This window comes from Phaenicophaeus curvirostris, chromosome 28 (genome assembly GCF_032191515.1).
Source record: "Phaenicophaeus curvirostris isolate KB17595 chromosome 28, BPBGC_Pcur_1.0, whole genome shotgun sequence".
NCBI lineage: Eukaryota > Metazoa > Chordata > Aves > Cuculiformes > Cuculidae > Phaenicophaeus > Phaenicophaeus curvirostris.
The window spans coordinates 913,634-938,099 of record NC_091419.1 but is presented as its reverse complement, the minus strand read 5'-3'; the positions used below and the strand labels follow the sequence as shown (position 1 = coordinate 938,099).

Below are 24,466 nucleotides of genomic sequence, written 5' to 3'. Positions count from 1 at the left end.
CATCCACCGAAGAATCACAGAATCACTAGGTTAGAAAAGACCCACTGGATCATCGAGTCCAACCATTCCTATCAATCACTAAACCCTGCCCCTCAGCACCTCATCCACCCGTCCTTTAAACACCTCCAGGGAAGCCTGTTCCAGTGCCCAGTGACTCTTTCCGTGAAATTTTTTTTCCTGATATCCAGCCTAAACCTCCCCGGTGGAGCTTGAGGCCATTCCCTCTCGTCCTGTCCCCTGTCACTGGGGAGAAGAGCCCAGCACCCTCCTCTCCACAACCTCCTTTCAGGTAGTTGGAGAGAGCAATAAGGTCTTCCATCAGCCTCCTACTTTCAAGGCTAAACAAACCCAGCTCTCTCAGCCGTTCCTCATAAGACTTTTTGTCCAGCTCCTTCCCCAGCTTCGTTGCTCTTCTCTGGACTCGCTCCAGAGCCTCAACATCCTTCTTGTGGCTAGGGGCCAGAACTGAACACAGTATTCGAGGAGCGGTCTCACCAGTGCCGAGTCCAGAGGGAGAAGAACCTCCCTGGACCTGCTGGTCACGCCGTATTTGATCCAAGCCAAGATGCCATTGGCCTTCTTGGCCACTGCTGGCTCATGTTCAGTCACTGTCAACCAACACCTCCAGGTCCCTCTCCTCCAGGCAGCTTTCTAGACAGACTTCTCCTAGTCTGTAGGACTGCATAGGGTTGTTGTGCCCCAAGTGCAGGACCCGGCATTTGGCCTTGTCAAACCTCCTGCCATTGGACTCAGCTCACGGATCCAGCCTGTTCAGATCCCTTTGGAGCCTCCCTGCCCTCCAGCAGATCCACACTTCCACCCAGCTTAGTGTGATCCGCAAACTTGCTAAGGGTGCACTCAATGCCTTCATCCAGGTCATTGACAAAGACACTGATACAGACAAAGGCATTGATGAAGACATAGGCCCCATCCCTTCCCCACTCCCGCAGCCCTCCAGCCGCGACCGGTGCCCCCGGAAGCGGAGGGGACTTCCGGCGCCGACACGGCCACTTCCGCCCGGCGCGGGGCTTGCCCGGCCGCGGTCCCGCCCCTGCTGCTCCCAGGCTGCTCCGCGGCGCCGGGGCCGGGCGGAGCGCGGCGGCAGCGGGCTAGTCCTGCGCCGCCTGCTCTACGCCGCCTGCTCTGCCCGGCCTGCTCTGCCCGGCGGCCGCCATGGAGCTGGAGGTGCCCGAGGAGGCGGAGGGCTCTGCCGCGGCGGGCGCCGGTGCCATCACCCCCGAGGCTGGCGGGGGGGGACTGGACACGGCAGGAGGTAACGGCTCCGAGCACTGGGCGGCAGCCTGGGCCTCGGGCCCCCCCCCCGCGAGGCGCCGTCTCTGAGGCGCCGCTCCCGCCCCGGGGCCCCGCGCTGTGCCCGTGTCCTGTCTGCCCCCCGCGGGCCTGCAGTGACTTGGCCCAAGTGTGCCCCCCACCGAGGGATCGCAGTGGTCCCTCCCGCCCTGGCCCCTGCCTGCTGTCCCCGTGTCCCTGTCCTGTTCCCCCGCCAGCCCGTAGTGGTTTAGCCCAGGTGTCTCTCTCCCCGGAGTCTCAGTGGTCTCTCCCGCCCGGGCCCCCCGCCGTCCCTGGGGGGGTGCTCGGGATGGTTCAGTCCTGCCGCTCCCTCCCCGGGCCCCGCGTGGTCCCGTCCGTCCGCTCCTCCCCGCCCGGATGGTTCCGTCCCCCGGGGGTCCCCGGTCGGAGGTGGTGGGGGGTGTCCGGTCCCTCCCCGCCCGCCCCGCCGGTGCTCGTGGGGCCGCTCCCGCTGGGGTCCCTGAGGCCGCCCTGGCCTCTCCCCGGCACCGTGGGCTGCGGTGGCCGCCGTGCGCCCTGGCACCCCGGTACCGGATTCCCCCGGGGTGCGGGGGTCCCGGTCCCGCCGGGATCCTGGGGCGCAGGGTGGGGCGCGGGGACCGCTGCCTCCCCTCGGCTGCTCGGTGATTTCTAGTTCGTGAACGGCCTCGCAGTCGGTGGCGCTGCCCGTGCACTCGCGCTGGGTCGGGTCCCGCGGGGGTTCCGGGGCGCTCGGTGCCGGCGGGAGGCAGCGAGTGGTCGGCAGCATCGCCTCGGCCTCGGGCCGGGAGCAGCCAGACCCAGCGGTGCCAGCGGGAGCTGTGATCGCTGCCAAGGGGCCCTGTGCAGCTGGGGGCTGGATGTAACCTGGGGGTTTGGTAAATGCTGAGATTTAGGCAAGTGCCTGGCTGTCCTCTGTGTTGGTTGATGCCACCAGGGAAGTGGGGAGGCTGTCTGCGTGCAGCTCGCCTTTCCCAGGCTGTCCCCACACACAGGTGGCAGGTCCGCCTGCCACTTGGACCTCTTTCGTCAGGAGCGTTCTCCTGGCCCTGTGTTGTGGGTGGTGGGCTTCCAGCTTGAACCATCGAGAGGGTCTCCCTCTCGCTCCCTTGCCGATGATCGATTAAAATATTGTTTATCCTTCTGATAGGGGCATCCTGATCCAGTGGAAAGTGTCCCTGCCCATGGCAGGGGGGTTGGAACTGGATGGGCTTTGATGTCCCTTTCAACTCATTCCATGATTCCCTGTTCTCTCTCTGGTTTTGGGGAGGTAGTGGTTGCTGCTTAGGATGAGACAAGGTGCCTGCAGGGGCTGTTGCTCTGGAGGGGCTGAGACAAGAAGCATGTGGTTTGTTCCCCCTTTAAGTATGTCTGAATTCACAAACCTGTGGGCTGTCTTACCTTACGCTGAGAGTAAAAAAGATGAAACAGAGCCAGAAACCTCATCGATGCTTTGATTTTTCGAGTCATGTTGCTAACTCCTGTCTTGGATAGTGTCCAAGTTGTGTCACTCGGCCTCAACCGTGCTTGTAATGGGAGCTCCCAGGAGGGCTGGGACAATGAGCACGATGGCTAACGGGTGTTTTTGGGAAGAGAACAAAACCTCAGGGGTCTGGAGGTGCCCGAGGTGGCCTGGTCGAACCCATGCTTCGGGTGGGCTGTGCTGCATGTCATGGGTCAGGGCTGCCAGAGTGCATTCGTGTGCTCCACGCTGCAGCAGATGGACTTGCCACACACTGGAGCCACGTGCCCGAGAGCAGAGACACTTGTGCTGAATGCTGTCCCATCTCATTGCCTGTTTCAAAGCTGATGGTGACAAATCCAGTGCAGCGTGCACAGTGCTGATGCCTTCACCGCTGCTGGGAGCAGTGGTGAGGGGTGCAGTGCTTGTGACCCGCCAGTGCAGGTGCCTTGTGCTGCTCACCTTAATGCTCGTGCTGATGCTGAAGGGCTAACAGTGTAGCCAAAATTTGCCCCCCCTCCCCCCCCTGCTCTGCTGGAGAGTGCAGCCTTGTGCTGCACCTTTATTGGACAAATGTGGTGGGATTAATCCAGACCTGGGTCAGTCAGCATCAGCCTTCTCCGAGTGCTCAGGAAATATTGAGGGGGAGCTGGTGAGTCTGGTAACAGAGGTAAAACGAGATGGAGCAGAGGGGCTGAAAGGCAGAGAAACCACAAGGTGACTGAAAGCACGGAGAATTTAAAGGAGAGTTTGGAAGTCTCATAATATGCTTTGTGGGAGAAAACCTCATTTAGTGCCAGCATCTGGGCTCATACACAAACATGCCAGCCCAGCACATCCTTTTCCAAGAATCTGGCTGTGAGGCTTTAAAATGTTTTCTAACTGCCGTGGTTGAAAAGGGGAGTTTCAAAATCTGACGGATGTAAATGTCTGCTGTGTCTCTTCCCTGAATCTGTGCCCTCCTGCCCTGGGGAGGGGCTGCAGGGAGTGGAAGGTACTGCTTGCTGGTTTTGGTGCTGGTGGCAGAGCAGTCAGCAGGAGTGGAGGCATGGTGTGAGCACCAGGATTGTTCAGGTTGGGGTGCCCTGACCCCAGAAACAGCTGGATGGGTGAGAAAAGGCCACCCATCCTTCTGCCTGGGTGCAGCCTGAAGACAGCAGGTCTGGAAGCCTCCGCTTATCCAAGGGCGCTCAGGTGATTATAGAGCTGTTGGTACAGAGCCGGTCCTTGACATCTCTTTGCAAAGGTGGAAATGCTCTGCCTGATGGGGAAGCAGAGGCCAAGAAGATGATCCAAGGGCTGGAGCACCTCCCATACAAGGACAGGCTGGGAGAGTTAGTGTTATTCAGCCTGGAGAAAAGAAGGCCCCAGGGAGACTGTAGAGCAGCTTCCAGTACAGAAAGGGGCCCCAGGAAAGCTGGGGAGGAGCTCTTTATCAGGGAAGGCAGGGACAGGACGAAGGGGAATGGCTTGAAGCTGAAAGTGCTGAAATTGAGATGAGAACTTAGGAAGAAATGTTTTGCTTTGAGGGTGGGGAGGCCCTGGCCCAATTTGTCCAGAGCAGTGGTGGCTGCCCCATCCCTGGAGGTGTTCAAGGCCAGATTGGATGGGGCTTGGAGCAACCTGATCCAGTGGGAGGTGTCGCTTCCCATGGCAAGGGTTGAAACTGGATGGGCTTTGAGGTCCCTTCCAACCCAAACCATCCCATGATTTACACTTTTTTGCAGCTCCATTACATGGATTGCAGCCTACCCATCATTTATGGTTTAGAGTCTGGGCAGAAGCCTCTAATGTGTTTTCCAGGGTTGAACTCCTCTGCGTTTGGGAGCTGAAATGATTTCACAAGTACTTATGCTGTTGTTCAACACTTGTCTCCATGTACCTGGAGCTGGAAACAGCCCAGTGGTGGTCCCGGCCACGGGCAGCAGAGCTGAGTGTGCTGCATGCTGCAGCACCTTGCAGGCTGTCCACAAACAGCACTGGGAAAGCGTTGGTTGTCGCAGACAAGGTATCACAGTTCTTCCCTCTTTGCAGTGATAACTTTGAAGTGACTTTTGAAGGGTTGCTGGAAGCACTTTTTTTCAGTGAGCAGATTAGAGATAAGGGAAGAATTCCAGCCCGTGGGGCACGAGCAGTTCAATCCATACCAACGTGATGGAGAGGGAAAATGGAGAGAGCTTATCAGCTTGAGGAAAAATCAAATGTAAACATCATCCCCAGCATGATGATGGTTCACAGCTCAGTTGGATGTCACATGTCCCTTTCCCGTGAAAAGGTGCTAGCGAGGATGATGGCAGAGGGAGTCAGCTGGGCAAAACAGGACCAAAACAACCCGCGCCTTGAACTTTTGGGCCCTGCGGTTCCTTCACAGTCAATACGTCACAGCTTAGCTGCGGGGAAGGCAGAAGGCAATGAAAATAGAATTCAGGCTGCTCCGGCAAATTAATTGCTCCTTAAGATGTGAAACGGCTGGAAACAAATTGAGAAGCTAGAATTGCGGGGCCTGCGAGCTGCGGAGGGCAGGGAACCCTGGGCGCTACCCAAAGGGTGCTGAGTCCCCTGCATCGGTGTCAGGCCAGGCTGGAGAACGAAGCCCCCAGAACCCAGGGCGAAGAATGATTAAGCTAATTTTCATTAACTAGCATTTGGCTGTGACCTGTATGTAGCAGCTTGTTACGCCACTGCTGGATCTGCGGCTGGCAGAGCTGCTGCAGCTGAGTCCCACTTGGGCTCTCCAGAAACAGTCCTCAGGGAACAGCCTGAGTGAAGTCAATCTGAGCAGTGATAATTCGGGAACGATTATTAAAGTGATTTGCTTATGTGACCATTATGGTCTGTCACAGATACACAATGTTATTAAATATTGTTTTCCCATATAAGGTGGCAGCAGCCTGAAAAGCAGCAGCAGGAATTCCAGTGCTTCATGGACACATCTTTCACTCGCAGCCCGTCATGTCTGTCACAGTGGTACAGAACGCTGACAGAGGCTTGGGGAGCCCTTCTTGTGGTGTGCTGCTTAGAGCTTTGCCATGTTTAATTATTTCTGTGTATCTTTTCAGTCTGCCAAGTGCATTCCTTACAGTAGGATTAATCTGTAGAGGCCTGCCAGGTGCCTCGTTCCTGACACGGATGCAGCGCCCATGTGCTCAGCACAAGATCTCTTCCCATCTGTGCATTTGGGAACTGCAGGCGTTATGTGGGTAAATTAACTTGCGACTCACAAGTTGGAAAACGTTGCACGTTACCATGTTGGGGAATGTCAGAAGTGGAGCTGGGGTGGGAAGTTTTTGCTGGCTCTCATGCTGGGGTCTGGCTGTGTTTGGGTGGCAGTGACCTTCAGTCACGTGCTCCGCTCCCACAGCAGCACTGGGACAGAGCCGCAGATGTTCCCTCTCAGAGCCTGGCTGTAGGAAAGCAGGAGCCAAGGTGGGTCCTGGCCTCCCAGCTGGTCTGATCCCATGGCTGTGCCCACCCTGATCTGCCCTGGAGCCTGCGGTGCTGGGCGAGCCATTGGGAGCAGCCAGTATCGGGACAGGCTGCCGGCTTTGAGCCATGCTCTTGAGACCCCGGGAAGCTGAAAGCAGAGGACTTGACACCTCTTTTCTTGAAGATGCATGTGCAGGGAGAGGGGTGACTGCACGTGTGAACTCAGAAATAGCAGTGCAACTAGGTCTAGGTGACTTTTTTTGTTTCCCATTCTGTCTTTCCAGGCCTCTGACCAAAATTTCTGATAGTGCCCTTTAAATTTAGTTTGTTTAATAATCTGGCTGACAGTGTTGTGAACCTTCAGCTGTCTCCCAAGCTGTTGCCTTCCAGGCCTGCAAGCTGGGTCGCCTTGTGCCTAGGAACAGAATTTCCCAGTCACATCAGACTGGGTGCCTGTGACCGCATCCGTGGGGCTGGGCTGGAGCTGATTTTGAAGAGTTATGTATTTGTGTGGTGTGAGTCCCCACGGGGTGGCCACTATCAGGGCAGGACCTCTGTGCCATGTTTCGCCATTCCTGATCCTGTCAGTGCCTGGAGCAGGAATTCAAATTAGCAAAGCACTGACATTTTCTGTAAGTCTTTGGCAAATGCAGAATTTCTGGCATGAGCACCATCTCTGCATTTGCTGCCTACGGGTGCTGCACCACTCCATGTTCGCCCAACAGACAAGTGCAAGCACTTGTGTTTTCCTCCAGTGAGGAGGATACTGTAAGGAAAACGTGTGCTGTGCGCCTGCTTGCGCAGCACTGCCCAGCTGCTCCACCGCATGGATACATCCAAAGCAGTGGGGCCAGCAGGTCAAGGGAGGGGATTCTGGCCCTCTCCTCTGCTCTGGTGAGACCCCACCTGGAGAATCCACTTCCCTGCTGGTCCCACTTCTCTTCTCCTGATGCCGCCCAGGAGGCAGTTCATACTTTTTAAACAGAATTAGGGAAGCATGGTTGTTTTGCTGTATTCAAAGAAAGCTGGAAAAGAAGCAGAGGGGCCAACTCATAGGGTGAGAGACTCGCAGCCTCTGCCCAGAGCTACTGACGATGAAACAAGTCATGGTTAGCAGTGACCAGTGGCATCAGACATACCGTGAGCGCCGGGGCAACCAAACACATCGAAGACTCCCAGTTTCCTCTCCACTGCAGGCTGGACTGTGACTCAGCCGGGTTATTCACCACAAGCCAGTGCAGAAACCCACACTTAATCTGGGGAAGCCACAAGAACACGTGATGGGAGAAGACGACACTTAATTAGGGGTTGACAGCATCTTCTGCTTAAGTATGTGGGTGAGAAGAGACAAAGTGTCAGAAAAGCTGCTCTGATCACTTCTAGCTTTTTTAATTACAGAAAGCATTTCCCAGCAAGTCCTAAGGTTAACTCTGCTACCAGCAACACTGGAAAACAAACAGGTGCCAGGTTGTTTAGGGACAGAGTGTTTCTAGGAGCTACCCAAAGGAGGAAAATCACCAGCATTCCCATATTATCACTGGCTCTTGTGGGGCTGCTTGAAGGGTTGGAACTGATTGGGCTTTAAGGTCCCTTCTGACCCAAAACATTCTATGATTCTATGAAATACGTACAACTTGACAGTGTGTAATTTGAAAGGTTCTCTTAAATATTTACTGTAACAGAGAAACAGGCTGGAATACTTGATATTTGAAGAACAGCAGCATTATTTTGTAGCGTGGAGCTTGTGTGTTCTGTATAGTAGCACCTCTGGCAATGATGGTTGGAAGGGCAGTCCCTCTGCATAATTGCACGGCTTTGCACATTAGATCTAGAATTGCAGAAAATGAGCCTCACAATGTCTGGTCACTGTGGGTACGGTTTGCATTCAGCACAAGGAGCATAAAACACTTTGCAGACTCGTTGAGGGGCACAGTGCTCATAGCCTCTGTATTTAGAAGAATCTGCATGTTCTATTTGCAGAGATTGGTATTGGAGAGGGTGGGAAAGGCTTCCTGGGAGAAGAGAGAAGTTGGAGACCAGCACTTTGCTTCTCTGGCATCTATACCACTGCAGGATTGTCCATTGTGTTTAGAAAAGAAGGGTCTCCACTCTGGTAGCATGCCTGTACTGGCTTCTTCTGCTCAAGGTGCTTGTGGATCCAGCAGAAGAATCGGGGTCACAGCCAGGTTTTGTCACAAGACTGACCAGCCGATCTGCTCCCACTTCTGCAAAGGCCTGGAGCTTAGCTGAGCATGGGAACACTGCGTGCAACAGGCTCGCGTCTTTGTTCTGTGTGAAACTGCTCTATCTCCTGAACTGGGAGGAATTAGCGGATTATAAAACAAGGGCAGCTTTGCCTTGTTTGCAGTCATTAAACCATAGCAGCACTGCTGGGACGATGCCGTCACTGACGTGGGCTGGTGGGGAGCTTGGTACCAGCCAAACTCCAAGTAGCTCAAACACTGTTGTTGGTTTTACTGCATGACATCAAATCTCTTCCAGCCAGGGAATGGTGTTCAATGCAGCTTCCACCTTGCGCTTCAACTGTTGCTGTTAAGACTTCACTGCTCTGCGCTCTGGGTTTGCAGTGGTCGCACTGGTGCCTGCGGTGGCTGTTGCTGGGCAATGCTCTCACATGGGGTTTGTCGGCTCCTGCAGAGTTAGTTCTCTCTGCTCTGGGGAGCTGTGTAGCTAGAGTAGTTAATAACTCCACATTTAAACTTGGTGATGCTTTGATGAAGCTCTGTCAAGCTACTGGCTCTTCACATTCAGATTCTCCCTGCTCCTGTATCACGGTAGAGACCTCCTGATTTCTTCTCCAGAAGATCTCGGAGCACTTTGACCTCAGCTGGCACTGAGCTCCTGGAGGAAAGGCAGAGGAAGGGGAGCACTGGGCTGGGAGCCAGGCAGGTCCCTGCTATTTTACTGAACTCAGTAATCCAGAGTAATTCCTCATCTGTTCCATGTTTTTTTCCATAGGAGACAAAGTGATCTGCAGCTTTTGAGGTCAGGTGGCTGAGCTCACACAGTCATTTGGCAGGGCTGGAGTTGAAAGTCCCTAACATAGGACACATCACGATGCTGCCCTTCAAAGTGGGTGTCTCCAACATCTCAGACTGTGCTGGTGGCCATGTTACAATTCTGCAAGAGTAGAATTAGTCAAGGTTATTTTGTCCTTATATTTGTGGCCTGGCAAAATGTTGTTTAAACTACTGGTTGTACTTTTCTTTTATTCCCATTGGAGTTTGCCGTTCTCTGTTGCTGCTTCCTACTCTATCACCCCAAGCGAGTTAAGGTCCAGATCTCCAGTGGCTGAGATGGCCACTGAGACCAGGGAAGCACAGCCTGATGGTGCTGGGGACTGACGTGAAAACTTCCCATGATCTCTATTGAAAGAGCATCATTTGCAAAGTCAAATACAAAACTGTGAGGTTGAGTTTGATGCACGAACTTTCTTCCTGCCTCTCTGGTAAGTCTGGATGCTCTCCACCTGTGTGTGCCAGTGGTGTGGATGGTGTCTTGCTCAGCCCCATGTGGGGCAGGAAAGGCCTTATAGTGTACCTGAAGGGGCTACAGGAAAACTGGGGAGGGATTTTGTACAAGGGCATGGAGTTATAGGATGAGGGGGTATGACTTTAAATTGGAAAGGGGAAGATTTAGATTAGACATTAGGAAGAAATTCTTCATGAGGAGGGTGAAGAGGCCCTGGCCCAGGTTGCCCAGAGAAGTGGTGGCTGCCCCATCCCTGGAGATGTTTAAGGCCAGGTTGGATGGGGCTTTGAGGAACCGGATCCAATGGGAGGTGTCCCTGCCCTTGGCAGGAGGTGGAGCTGGATGGGCTTTGAGGTCCCTTCCAACCCAAACCATTCTCTGATTCTATGATTCTGTGATAAGGATGGGGAGGAGTGAGGTGGGTAAAAGGAAAGCGATGCTACCTTTTTTAAAGCAGGAGTAATGTAGGTCATCTTAATCTGCTCTCCCTCCTCCCCTTCCTGCAGGGTGGGAGAGTCCCAGCCATGTGTGCTGGAGGGTGACAGTGAGGTGGGCCAGCCTTCGTTTTGCTGCTTCTCTGCCTCTGGAGCATTTGGGAGTCTCTGCAGGCTTTTCCACTGGTTTATTATCTACCAGAACAAAAAACCCCAACTCTCTCTATCCAGCAGTCGAGCAGAGCAGTGTTGTTTCTGCGCATGAAATGAATGGCTGTAAGGTGTTCCAAGTTATTTTTTAGGGCGGAATTCCTGATTTGTGGGTGGAACTGATTCTATTCAACGGGTGAGTTAACAGCAGCCTCCTGAGCTCTTGGGTGTTTGCTTGAGTTTTCTCCCATTGGAATCGTCAGCAGTGCAGTTGCAGTGCTGCTTCAGTTATTGTGTGGCTACCTGCATAAAAACCTTTCTGATGGGAGTCCTTTCACCTCCAGTGATCAGAGTTCGGTTCAGAAGGGCTGCATATGGATTTTCATTTCTCATTCGTGTCATGATGGTCTCTTTGCACAAATCTGAGCAACCAGAGCGTTGGGAGCGATGTTGGTTGGCACAGCAATACAGCTCACAGGGAGTTTGGAGCACTGGAGAAATATTTTTATGTAATTGGCAAATTTTGAGAGATTTTGTGAACTCTTCCCAAAGCTCAAGATGGATTCCCAAAGCTCCTGGAAGCCCACGGCTGCTGTGCCACAAAACGGCTGATCCTTCCAACCTGCACATCAGTGATGGACGCACCAACAGCTGCTGGGATGGGACATGGCTGGGTTTCTGCACCTTCAGCTCAGATTTGTCACCACTTTGTCCAAGGTGGATCAGCTTCTGGCCACCAGCCAAGTGTCCTTGCTGATATATGTGGATTTTACTCAAGATCCTGAAAATTTGGGGGATTGAAGAAAAACCTCCAGGCTTGGCTTAAGGTCTAGAAGCACAAGTTTCCATTTTATAAAGGAAAATGAAGGTGATTCACTGGAGTTTCCCATTGCTACCAGATGGGCAGCCTGGTTTCTTTCTGCAGGATGCCTGCCTCTCATCTAAGCATGGCAGTAGAACCAAAGTTCGTGCTGGCTTTCATAGAACCATGGATTGGTTTGTGTTGGAAGGGACCTCAAAGCCCATCCAGCTTCACACCCTGCCCTGGGCAGGGAGAGCTCCCACTGGATCTGGTTGCTCCGAGCCCCATCAAACGTGGTCTTGAACACCTCCAGGGATGGGGAAGCCACCACTTCCCTGGGCAACCTGGGCCAGGACTTCCCCACCCTCGCTGGGACAACGTTTCTTCCTAAGATCTCACCTCAATCTCCCCACTTTCAGCTGAAAACTATTCCACCTTGTCCTATCCCTGCACTGCCTGATGAAGAGCCCCTCCCCAGCTTTCCTGGAGCCCCTTTCCATGCTGGAAGGCTTCATGACACTGGTGGTGGCTATCGTGCTGGTTCCCATGTGGAGAGGGAAGACTCAAACGCAGTGCAGCAGTATGGGGTCTTTGCTGACTGCTCTATAAGACAGGCAGAATCTGCCGGTGTCTTAATGCTCACTTGTCGTGTTTGGTGCGTTCTGTGACCTGGGCAGTAACGCAGGCAGAATCTTCCCAAAGTTTCTGGTGTGGGCAGGATGCAGCATCTGATTTCAAAGATGCTGCAGCAGTTTCTATTCTGTAGTCTCTCTGTGCATCTGATGAAACAAATTTTGTGGATTTTTCAAGGCAAAGTTGTCCATGACTGCGTTTTTCAAGGGAGGCAGCTGGCTAAAATCATTGTCTGGCTGAGTGCTTTTCCCTGAATGTGTGCCTGATGGCCCTTCAGGCAGGCGGGCGCTACATTTAGATGCTGATGGGAACTTGTTTCTCTCTGATTTCTTGATTTCCCAGTTTGTGTCCATGCCACTGGTTCCGCAGCACGTGCATCCCCATGCCAAAGAAGGGGTGATGAATCAGCAGTCCCATGCACTGCCGAGAGGGCAGATGTAGTACCTGAAGCCTGTTGTCTTCTCTCTAAATGTCACTTTTAAATGAGTGTTGTCTTTCAAATGCCAGTCTTCCTTTCTGTACGTGTTCAGTGCTGCTCTGCCATCTGTCTGAGTGCGTTGTGGTGGGGGCAGCGCACAAACCAACGCTGAATTTGCTGGCAGGAACACAAACTATGGAGATGCAAAACAGTCCCTAGCCTCAAAGCTGGAACCAAGACAGCAGAAATTTATCCCATCTTGAAGCTGTACCTGTCAGGGTGAAACACTGCACTCTGCAATCACGGGGCGAGCGCTTGCCGAGGAGGAATCCGAAAGTGAGGCTGAGCTGTTCAGTTTGGCCTGCCAAGCAGGGATTGTTTATGGGTTTCAGCAGCACATGTTGTGGGATCATTTTGGTGTTGGTGAGGACTGTTCAGTGATCAGAGCTGGAATCTGTCTGGCTCACAATCGCCTTTGCTTCACTAACGCTAACTTACAGGATAATTGTGGTTTCCAGGGAACGCACCTTGTGCTGTGTTTTGTAGCTTTTGATGTGCAGAGTGGGGTGGTTTTAATTCCAGGACACTTCCTCCCAACCCAGCATTTCTTCAGGCTTAAATGTTGATGGGACAGAACTGATGACAGAGTCTTTCTTCACCTGAGTCTCAGAGGGCTGATTGTTTGTTTTCGTTTCTCTATTAAGAAGGAGTCACTAGTGGATTAACTATCTAGGACGCTCTTGAGAAAGAGGCTTCTGGACTGGTAATGCCAGAAAACGCTTACTAAAGAAAATGAGAAACTGAAGGAGCGAACATCCTGAAACTGCTCGTTGCTGCCGTGGCTTCTGCACAGACTGACCTTGTGTAGGTCCTGTGTGTCATTGCAACCTGTGCTGCTGCTGCCTTGCAGAGAGCCTCATAACATCTTCATCAAGGTCAAATGCTCCCTCAGTCAGTTTGCAGATTACACCAAACTGGGTGGGAGTGTGGATCTGCTCAAGGGGAGGAAGGCTCTGCAGAGGGACATGGACAGGCTGGGTCCACGGGCTGCGACTAATGGTGTGAGGTTCAACAAGGCCAAGTGCTGGTTCCTGCGCTTAGGTCACAACCCTATGCAATGCTCCAAGCTTGGGGAAGAGCGGCTGGAAAGCTGCCCAGTGGGAAAGGACCTGGGGATGCTGGTTGATAGTGGCTGAACATGAGACAGCATCCTGGCTTTGATCTGCCATGGTGTGGCTATCAGGAGCAGAGAAGTCCTCCCTCCCCTGTACTCAGCATTGATGAGGCCATACCTCAAATCCTGGATTCAGTTTTGGGCCCCTCACTACAAGAAGGCCATTGAGGGGCTGGAGCGAGTCCAGAGAAAGGGGAACAGAGCTGTGGAAGGGGAGGGACAATGAGGATTGTGAGAGGTGGCTGAGAGGAACTGGGGTTGTTTAGGCTGTAGAAAAAGAGGCTGAGGGGAGACCTCATCACTGTCTACAACTGCCTGAAAGGAAATTTTGGTGAGGTGGGTGTAGGTCTCTTTCCCCAAGTCACAAGTGATGGGACAAGAGGAAATGGCCTCAAGTTGTGCTAGGGCAGGCCCAGACTGGATATTAGGAAAAAATTCTTTACTGATGGAATGATGAAGCACTGGCAGAGGCTGCCCAGGTGGAATCTCCAACCCTGGAGGGGTTCAAAACCCATTTGGCCATGGCACCTCAAAACATGATTCAGTAGGCACAGTGGGGTTAGGCTGACAGTTGGACTGGATGATCTCAGGGGTCTTTTCCAATTTGAACGATTCTATGATTCTTTACTTTCTTTTAAATTAAAGTCTTGGCAAACAGAGAGACCCTGTGAGATGATGCTGTGTCATTCCAAAATGTTCTTCGGCTGTAGCTTTCTGTGCTTCATGAATGTCTCTCACTGAAGTGAGGCTGCTCCAAACCCTGCTGCCCAGGAGCTGGGGGGCTCTGGAAAGCTGGGAAAAGAGGTGACCCAACTTGCTTCCCTTCACCTATTAACAGTCTGCTGTCAGACACAGCCTAGACACCGCAGAATCCCTTCAGAAAGACCTTGACCACCTGATGTCCCATGCAAGAGCAGGATACAAAGGGTAAGAGCTGCACAGCTCAGCAGTGACTGGTCTCTGTTCCTTGGAATCCCAGAGAGTGGTGCTGCTTGTGGAGGAGCTCGAGGCTGAACTGGGCATGAACGTGTGGGCATGAATGTGTGTGGCAGCCTCAGGGAAAATAGTACCAGCAATCCACAGGGTGCTCAACGCCTGGGCTGTGGGTAGCCAGTGCCACAGTGTGGCCTGTAGAGCCCACGAGCTCTTTTGGATTTTGCTCTTTGTTCTTTTGCATCTTTAGTTGGAACACATACCTCTACAGAGTCTGGAGCAGAGCTTGTTCCCAAGTGTGTAAATCAATGGCCATAGCTGCACCTGGAGAAATAGCAGAAATAAATGCCTGGCTCAGCCTCCAAGTGAGAATCCTGCAGCCTGGACTGGAGAAGCTGCTTTACTGACCTCGCTTTTGAGCAAGTGGCACATCAGTGCCATAAGGAGCGTGTCCGTTTGCCTGGATTGGAGGGGACTGTCCATCCTTGCACAGCCGGCCCCTCTGCTCTGCTCTGGGGAGAGTCCACCTGCGTCCAGTTCTGGAGGGACATGGATCTATTGGAGTGAGTCCACTATTGGAGTGAGTCCAGAGGAGGCCACAGAGATGATCTGAGGGCTGGGGCACCTCCTATATGGGAACAGGCTGAGACAGCTGTTCAGCCGGGAGAAGAGAAAGCTCCGAGGAGACTTTAGAGCAGCTTCTAGTACTGAAAGGGGCTCCAGGAAAGCTGAGGACAGACATTTTAGCAAGGCATGTTGTGAAAGGACAAGGAGGAATGGTTTTAAACTGAGGGAGGGTGGATTTAAACTGGATATAAGGAAAAATTTTTTTTATCCTGAGGGTGGTGAGACTGGCTTAGGTTGCCCAGGGAAGTGGTGGAAGCCCCATCCCTGGAGGTGTTCAAGGTCAGGTTGGATGGGGCTCTGAGCAACCAGATCTGGGTAAAGATGTCCCTGCTCCTGCAAGAGTGTTGGACCAGATGACCTGTAAAGGTCCCTCAGCACCCAAAGCATTCTATGATTCTGCTCTCAACTGTGTAATGCAGCTGAAACATCTGCGTAGCCCAGCACAAACACCAGGTTCTCTCTTCCCAACAGCTCTGCCAGTCTCACCTTTCTGTATTTCCTACAAAGAGCTCTAGAAATGTTTTTAACAATTTAGTTATTTTTTAGGTAGCTTAATTTTAGCTGGTAGTCGAGTCACTACTTCCACACTGACGCCAGGATCCCAGGGAAGGAAGAGGCTACTCGCTGAAACTTTGAGTTACGGGTTTTGGCAGCATGCTTCATCTTTTGAGCTTGTTCTGCCATAGCTTGTTTTGTTCCATCTGTTCAGGTGCCTTTCTTAGAGCAGAGCAGGAGCACCCGACTGAAACGTTCTAGTCAGAGAAAGCAGTAGAGGCTTCAACTAAGCTAGTGGGAAAGAAGGTGGTGGTGAGCAATAATTTAAATGTAGTCGTAACCTTCCACCCCTCCCGCCTTGCAGCAGCTCTGGAGGTCCTTCTTCATCTTCATGACACTGATATGTGGCCTGTGTAAGGCTGCTCTAGGGGACGTCTTCTCCGAGCCATGATCAAGGAGAGGACTGGGGGCTTGGAACCCTTCCTGGGAACCAACCCCCTCGTCTTTGGGGCTGAGGGGAACTGTTGGCATGTCCAGGAAGGGGTGGGATCCACCTGGAGGAAAGGATCTGCAGTAGCTGGGATGGATGAGGGAGAGTTTGCTTCTAAAGAGCTGGCTTGCCCTTGCTGCACATGCTGTAGGGTTCAGACGGGTAGTGGAAAGTCCATGTTGCCTGTGCGGGAAGAGGATGCAGGTGGCAGGGTGCTGCGGCAAGAGCAGAGGATGTGCTGGTGGGATGCAGCAAAACACCAGCCAGATCTGGCCTGCTGCCACATGTGAGTTGAGGCAGTGAATTCTGAATGGGGCCAAGAAATCTCCAATAGCTTTTTGTGCAATGAGCTCTGAGACACGTGTGCAGCATAAGAGCTTGAATTTCTGGTGGTTATGACATCAGGAGCTTAGGTGTATTTAGAAGTCAATCTCTCAAACAGAGACGTGTCGCTGGTTGGCTTTTCCTGTCACGTTGCCTTTAACTGCATGTTTCTAGGGGACTTGCTCAGCCTTATTGCCCCCTCTGAACTGCATTGAGGCCCTGCTCTTTGGGGGGCTGCGTCACAAACCTAAACTTGGAAAACAGATCCAGAAGTTCACCCTGATGCTTTTGCCTTGACGTGTGTTTTTGGAACAGAAGTTACACCTGTCCCCCACCTTCTCTCCTCCCAGGCCTTGTCCTCAGCATTGCGATGTGTATGTATGTGTGTGTAGTGCAGTGCTGTCAGCAGCATCCACAGCACCTGGAAGGGTTCCATGGAGGAAAATTCACCGAAGCTTGTAGGAGCAGCCTAGCAAAAGGACTTTATACCCAGTGACGCATGTTGTACGCGACCCGGGTCTGAAATCCCCTTTCAAGTCTTCACTGTTTGAGCACGCCCAGAAAATCTCTGTCAAGCGACATTAGCAGGAGTGGAATTAAATCTTAGAGGATTTAGCCGAGCGGCTTTGGCTACGGAGTAAATCAGGAAATACCCCATTCGTTAAAAATCCAGGTGCATCTTCGGGATGGCTTGTGGGGGGATGCAGATACAACAACTGTTTTCCCTTTGGAGTTTGCTGTAGTTTGGAATGTTGAGCTCCCATGGCTTTAAAGCTGGGCTTGCTATATATCCTGGAATGTGGGAGGCAGTTATGCAGATTCCTTCACCTGCTGTGACTGCAATAACTGGACTTCAGCACACCTTTTAGGAGGTCAGGAACTGGAGCATTTGGGGAAGCGGATATCTTTTTTGAGTAGTATTCTTCTATTTTAATGTGGTTTAGTCTGAGACTCATTCTTGACGGTAAATAAGCAAGGGCAGTGAGCCCTTTCTTGTAACTTCTTTAGGGAGACACTTTTAAATGGTGGAACCGATAAACATCCTGACCCATCCCTCCTGGATCAGAGGTGCTGACTTTGTTCAGCTGTAGAACCCTCTTTGAGAGAGGGCTGACGTATAAAATAAGGGAGTAGTTTGTCACTGTCTCACATAGCTTGCACTCTGCTGCTCTCTGTATCTGTGCTTCTCCTACCAGCAGCTGGAATGCTGTCTTTGACTTGCCACTGCAGTCCTGGACAGGCTGGGATCCTTTGGTGCCGTACCCAGAGAAGCAGAACTGTAAAGGGAACCAGCCTGAGGTATGAAGGCATCCTCCTGCTCTTGAGTTAAATGGGTTTTGCCATCTCAGGAACAATATCCTGGGCTCTTTATCAGCTAGAGAAGTTTTGGGATTGGTCACAGTGAAGTTTTCCCTTTTCCAGCCACTAATACCTTGTACAAGCTTGGTACCAGCCTTGCAGGTATCCTCGTGGAGATGGCAAGTTGCAAAGGGAGCTCAGGAAGGTTGGGTAGTTGAGAAGAATCTCCAGCAGCACCAATCCAGACCTGCCAGGGCAACGCTGAGGTCTGGCATTGTGCCTGGCACAATTAAACCACTGAGCCATGGTTCATGGCAAATCCTGCGGGTTTGAGGCAGGATAACAACTCTGGCAAGCTATGTGTGACCTCGGAGTAGTCAGCTCATGCTTCTCCCGCTTTATGTCCAACACTTGGAGAATCATAGAATCGTGGAATGGTTTGGGCTGGAAGGGATCTCAAAGCCCATCCAGTTCCACTCCCCCAGCCATGGGCAGGGACACCTCCCACTGGATCAGGTTGCTCAAAGCCCCATCCAACCTGACCTTGGAAACCTCCAGGGATGGGGCAGCCACCACTGCTCTGGCCAACCTGAACCAGGGCCTCTCCACCCTCACAGGAAAACATTTCTTCCATAGATCACTTCTCAATCTCCCCTGTTTCACCTTGAAACCGTTCTTCCTCATCCTATCCCTGCATTCCCTGACCAAGAGCCCCTCCTCAGCTTTCCTGGGGACCCTTTCAGTACTGGAAGGTCACTAGAAGGTCTCCCTGGGGCCTTCTCTTCTCCAGGCTGAACAACCTCATCTCTCTCAGCCTGTCCTCCTTATGGGAGGTGCTACATCCCTTGGATCATATGCATGACCTCTGGCCTCACTCTAACAAAATGGCATGGTGGAGGATGCAGCTGAGCATCCTTTCCCTGCACAGAGGTAGGACACTGCACAAGCTAAAAGCACCAAATCCTGCTCCTAGGCAGGACCCTGCAGGCAGGGAAGTGGCAGTGATCGGAAAGCAAAGGAGGGAAGTGAATTCTGGACCAAGGTTTCGCAAAGCTGTCTTGCGCTTCTCTGATATGGGGTCGGGAAACTGCTCTCTGGGGCCTCATGACAGCTGAGAACTCCATCTGAACACACAAACAGAATTCCAAGGGCTGCCTGGGGTCATGCGCTACCTTCAGGTTCCTGATGTTTTTGCAGCGCAGCTGGAAAGGCAACATGAGGTTCTGTTCTTGCTGCTGAACTGCAGCTCTCCCAGCAGGCACGAGATGCTCTGGAGAGCAACATTGGTGGGTTGGGACCCTCCACAGGGGCTGGGCAACTTGTCCTACCGCTGAGCAATGGCAAGGGGCAACTGGATGTTTCTCTGGCTCTTGTGGATGATTGTGAGGAACGTGACTTCAAAGTCCTTTAGCCTTTTCTGGCCTCCCTCTAAACTGGTGTTGTGGTGTAGAGCCACTGGGCCTGGACGCTGTCACAGGTGCTGAGAGCTGGCTCTGTCCTGGAGAGGTGATGCTTCCTGCTGTGATGTTTGCTGTCTCTAATTAATCCTAATCAATCTTGCTATGAATGCTGGTAGACAGGTTTGGATTTGGAGGCTGTAATAAAGACAGAAGCCAGAGGCCAGGAAGAGGCCGGCATCCCTCATGCCACCGCCAGGGTCCCTGACCTTGGGACTGTCTCTCCTTTCTGAAGCAACTCTGGACGTGCCGGGGAGCGTGTGTTGTTCCACTCCGCAATCCTCCTGTGACCAGCAGCGTGGCCGGGAGCAGGGACACTGTGTTCAGATAAGGCTGCACCTTCCCCATCTAGCAGATGTTTGCCTGCACATCCCGCTGGATTGCATAACAAGGGCTGGATGTGGAGCTGAGCGGCTGCAGCCTTTTCCGCTGCTGGGTGTCAGCTATTGTGTGCTACTCTTGATGAGGTTTTTGTTTGGCGTTTTTGTCAGCTGTGTCACACGGTTCAGGCAAGATGCTCTAAAATTGTCCTTTCTTTTTCTCCATGCAGCTGATCTGAGACAAGAAAACAAATCAGTTCTTTGGAAATTTCATTTCCCTGGTCTTGTCCTGCTCATTCCTTGCTGTAATTGAGCATCTGTGCTGTAAGCGGTTTTCTGGTGAGTTGTCAGGGAAATGCTTTAGCATGGTGTGTCCTGGCTCAGCAGTATGGCTCCGAGGAGCACTGCACCCTGGATGCGGTCCCGCACCTGCAGCTGAGGGAGGAAGGCGTTAACTACCCGCCTTCAGCTTCTGCCCTGCCTCCTGAGCTGGGATAAATGGGTTTATTTCTGAGGCAGAAAGAGTTTCTGCATAACAACAGAAATCAGCCAAGCTGGCAGATGCCTTTCCTGCAGAATCATCCCCTTGCAGGGAGTGGTGACCTCCTTGAGCTAGGTTTGGAGTGGCTCTGGCTGGGCTGTGTGACCCCAGGCTGGAATGGCCTCATCCCTATGGAGCGCTGGTAGCAAGCGCTGCTTGGGTCTGGGCTTCAAAACCCTCAAGCAGGAACCTGGGGAGAGTGGCAGGGGCAGGACCCTGGGAGGGGGGACTGGTGGGGATGTCCTGAGCTGTCCATCTGGGGCCAAGGGAAGAGCTCTGGATGGAAACAGCTGGGGTGGAAAGGAAGGAGCGAGTGGTGCCCCTGGCCTCGGCCTGCCTAGCTGGTACATTAAGCTCTCTTCCTTAATTTGCACAAGGCATGCTGTTCCTTTCCCTAACGAGTTTATGCTCAAATAAACCAGACAAAGGGCATGGGAAAAAGTGCAGCACGTGGAGTTAGTATAGCAGATCATGGCTTGCAGATGCTGTCTTCGCTCCCCAGCATGGAGGTTGTTCTTTTGTGTCTGAAATGGCCAAACGAGTCATGGAGCTGGCGTGGGTGGCAAGCGGGGGCTGAGGACAGGGAGGAGCACAGGGCAGCCGAGGTGGGATTAAATAGGATTACTTATCCCTGGCTGCTCCTGAGAGTCCAATTTGAATCCTGCCCAGTGGTGCGAGCAGTTCTGTCTGTCTGCAGGGAACTGCTGGACTCTTGATGGTGATGGACATGTCCTGGGGAGCCCCTGTGCCATGATTGCCCCTAGGGATGGGGTGAGCCTGGCCTGAGCTCTGGGCTGGATGGAGCTGACTGAGAGCAAGAGAGAGTGTTCAGGCTGTTTGTGTTCAGCCAGCACGAGTTTTGTGTCTGTGATCCCAAAAAACATTCAGTCAACAAGTGCTCCCTGAAAAAATGGGTGCATTTTTCAATCAAAGCTACGCAGATTCTTTGTAACAGGGAGGGCAACGGATCTGGGGAATGGGCTGGAGCACAGGGGGTCTGGGAGAGGTTGAGGGAACTGGGGCTGTTCAGTCTGGAAAAGAGGAGACAGGGGAGACCTCATCACTCTCTGTTGCTTCCTGAAAGGAGGTTTTGGTGAGGTGGGTGCTGGGCTCTTCTGCCAAGTAATGAGTGATAGGACAAGAGGAAATGGCCTCAAGTTGTGCCAAAGGAGGGTTAGAGTGGATATTGTGGAAAAAAAACTTCACGGAAAGGGTTGTTAGACACTGTCAGAGGCTGCCCAGAATAATGTTTGAGTCACCATCCCTGCAGGGATTTACAAGGGTTGTGGCACTTAGGGACGTGGTTCAGTGGTGGAGTTGGCAGAGTTAGGTTAATGATTGGACTCATTGATCTTAAGCGTCTTTTTCAACCTAAGTGATTCTATGATTCTGTGGTTCTATGGAGCTGTGTGTAGCTCAGCACTCGGCATAGGTGTCCTTACGGTCAGAGATGTCCCTACGGTCTGGAGTCTCCATCCCTGGAGGTGTTAAAAACTTGCATATGTGGCGCTTGGGCATCTAGTTTAATAGGCACGGTGGGGCTGGGTTAGCAGTTGGACTGGGTGAGCTTAGAGATCTTTTCCAGCCTCAATGATTCCATGATTCTAAGCAGAATATATCTCTGGTTGGTTTGTTTTTGTATTCTTGCTAGAAGCTGTCCCAGGGCAGAAGCAGCTACGTGTGCCGGAGGGGCAGAGCCACCAGCTTCAGCTCTTCCTGCTGCGAGAGGCACTGCATTTAAGGGGGAAACCCCCAACCTTTTGATTGTAGTATTGTGGCTATCTGGATGTCTCTCATCCTGATCAAATTGTGTTATTTTATGGGAAGGAAATGTATTTGATGGTCTGAAGTAGGTCATCCTGGATGCCTGGGAAGGGCAGGTTGTAAATAGCAGCCTTCTCCAGGAGGGTGCTGAGAGTCTGGTCTCTGCTCCCTGCTGTGTCTCCTCCTCTCTAATGATGGCCCTGGGCTGCTGGTCCTGCCTGCTGGGAGCAGAAGCAGCACATTTTGAGGGCAAGAAGGAATTCAGAAGTTGCCTTCTGTCTTTCCCTTTCAGTATGGCCTGATGCTCATGCCAGCTCTCAGGAGGCCCCAGATGGCTGCCTGCGCTGGTTCAGGTGCTGCCTCTCCACTGAGCTGTGTTTTCTGGCATCCATTCCAAATTAGAATCGTAGAATCATGGAATAGTTTGGGTTGGAAGGGGCCTTAAAGCCCATCCAGTTCCAACCCTCCTGCTATGGCCAGGGACACCTCCACTGGATCAGGTTGCTCAAAGCCCCATCCAAACTGCCTGTGAACACCCCCTGGGATGGGGGAGCCACAACCTGGTCCCCAGCCTGATCATGAAGAATTTCTTCCTAACATCTAATCTAAATCTTCCTCCTTCCAACTTAGAGCCATTCCGTCTCATCCTGTCGCTCCATACCTTTGTAAAATGTACCTTCTCTGCTTTCCTGGAGCCCTTTTCAGTACTGGAACTTGCTCTAAGGTCTACCTGGGGCCTTCTGTTCTCCAGACTGAACAACCCCAACTCTCTCAGCCTCTCCCTGCCTTAATTTTCCTTTCCTTTTTATCAGCAGTCCTGTACAGGAAGCACCAGCTGCCTGTCTCGATGGATGCATTTCATTTCCAGCCTTTCTCTCTGTGTTCTGGCTGCAACACATCTGCTACACGAGTAGAGCCTTTAACTTTCATGGCTCGTGCCTCTTTAAGATGCTTTTGCGCATCATGCGTTGACCACATGGGGCTGTGTTTGGAGGGGTCTGATTGAACAATAAATCTTAGCGTCCTGCTTGCAGTCCTTGCCTCCTCTTACCGTCCCAGTGGGTTGCTCAGGTGCACCGTGTTGTCTTGTTCTCAGTTGAATAAGTGTAAAATCGGATCCAGCCCCACTCCAGGGTGCGTGTCCCCGCAGCTCTCCAGCCACAGCGCTGAGTTTGTGTTAAATCTTGGTTCTGCAAAGGCTGCTGTCAAGGGGTGGTTGGATTGATGATCTCAAAGGTCCTCTCCAAACAAACAATTCAATGATTCTAACTCAGTGATTCAAAAGCAAAGAACAAATAAATTAAAAAATAAAATAAAATAAAAAACCAGCAAATCCAAACTGCTAGCCCAGCACTTTTACAGAGCTCTGCTTTGAGAACCAGGCCTGTTTGATTGCGATTGTTCCCGCCTAGGTGAGCGAGTGCAAACAGCGAGTCTCATGCATTGCATTTTTGGAGGGGTCGGGTTGGTGCAGCTCCAGCCAAAGAGATTATGTGGGGGTTCTATTCTAAAGTGTTTTTCATCAGTCACATTGTGTGGAGCCTGGTAAGCACTTTAATAAAGTTAAGCTTTTATCAAATATGCAGCACAGTCTGACTGGAGGACAGCCTGAGAGAGCTGGGGTTGTCCAGCCTGGAGAGGAGAAGGCTCCGGGGAGACCTTGAGAGCAGCTTCCAGTACTGGAAGGGCCTCCAGGAAAGCTGGGGAGGGCCTCTTAATCACGGCTAGGATTAGGGGGAATGGTTTGTAGCTGCAAGAGGAGAGATTGGGATGAGATATTGGGGAGAAGTGTTTTCCTGTGAGGGTGGGGAGGCCCTGGCCCAGGTTGCCCAGAGTAGTGGTGGCTGCTCCATCCCTGGAAGTGTTCAAGGCCAGGTTGGATGGGGCTTGGAGCCCCTGATCCGGTGGGAGGTGTCCCTGCCCGTGGCAGGGTATTGGAACTGGATGGGCTTTGAGGTCCCTTCCAGCCCAAACCATTCCACGATTCTATGAAATCAGAGCTGAGAACTGCTGAATGCTGTAACTGGAGCGTTCGTTTCTGAGGCTGTGAAGGAGGTCAGGCATTGGGATAGGGTCAACTCTAAACTGTTCATAGATGAGAAGAGGAACTGAAGGCAGCAGGTCAAGCGTGCATAAAACACTACAAAACTGAGGCACAAGCTGGAGACAGGGCAGGAGGCTGTGGTTGCATCCTGGGGATCCTCTTCCAGAGCTGCCCATCGTGTTTCTACATGTACCCTTGCTAAGCTGCACCAAATAGGATAAGAATCATTTCAATTAGCTTGTGAAGTGTTGAAACTTCTTGCATCCGAGCTCCCGTTCCCACAAACCCTTGTGCTGTCTCTCATGGCTGCAAAACCCCTGAAGCCAGAGTTAAATCATTTCTCGCCAGGCCATCTGTCAGCGTGTTTGAGGTGAGTGCAACCGAGTGCCACAAGTAGCCAGGGGAAGAGAGGTTTTTTTCATTTTCTGCCTAGACAAGTTGATTTTATAAAGCTGATTTTGGGCCAAGGGAGGTTGGTTTTGCTGGTGATGCTCTTGTCCACCTGAAGCATCTTTTCTCTTGGAGATGAGCAGTTCCTCGCCTCTGGTCCCTTTCCTTCTCCCAGGCGGTTGGTGTTGATTCCACATTTGGTACGTGTACAGCAGCAGACACTTAGAAGCTGGGAATGAAAGCGGCTTGTGGTAATTATCACAAAATTAAAGATAATCTCCTGCTCTGGAATTGTGACAAAGTGCAGAAGAGAGATTGGTGCAGTAGGAGAGCAGTTGCAGCCGTGGCAGGGAGAGTGTAGTCTGCTGTCCGAGGGCTCTCTGGGCTGCGTTCTGTTCCCAGGAATTTCCAGTGCTCAGCCTGGAGCAGTGTTCACCCCTTGGGGTTCCTCTGCGGTCACTGAATTGCTGCTCCAGCTCATGCCCTCAACCTTTGGGAGCC

General features: G+C 52.3%; 1 protein-coding gene across 9 annotated transcripts in view; it reads left to right on the top strand.

The window, feature by feature from the left end:
* The first annotated feature begins 1,117 nt into the window (after positions 1 to 1,117).
* PIP5K1C (phosphatidylinositol-4-phosphate 5-kinase type 1 gamma) overlaps positions 1,118 to 24,466 on the top strand; it is a 53,596-nt gene continuing 30,247 nt past the window's right edge. For 8 of the 9 annotated variants that reach the window (XR_011339195.1, XM_069877905.1, XM_069877902.1 and 5 more), the window contains exon 1: positions 1,118 to 1,273. Coding sequence is in view for 7 of the 9 variants with exons in the window: in XM_069877905.1 (XP_069734006.1) it covers positions 1,174 to 1,273 (100 nt within the window). In the remaining 2 variants the exon portion in view is untranslated. Of the gene's footprint in view, positions 1,274 to 19,456; positions 19,566 to 24,466 lie in introns of those variants that run through there. The other variant, XM_069877909.1, reaches the window with a different exon arrangement.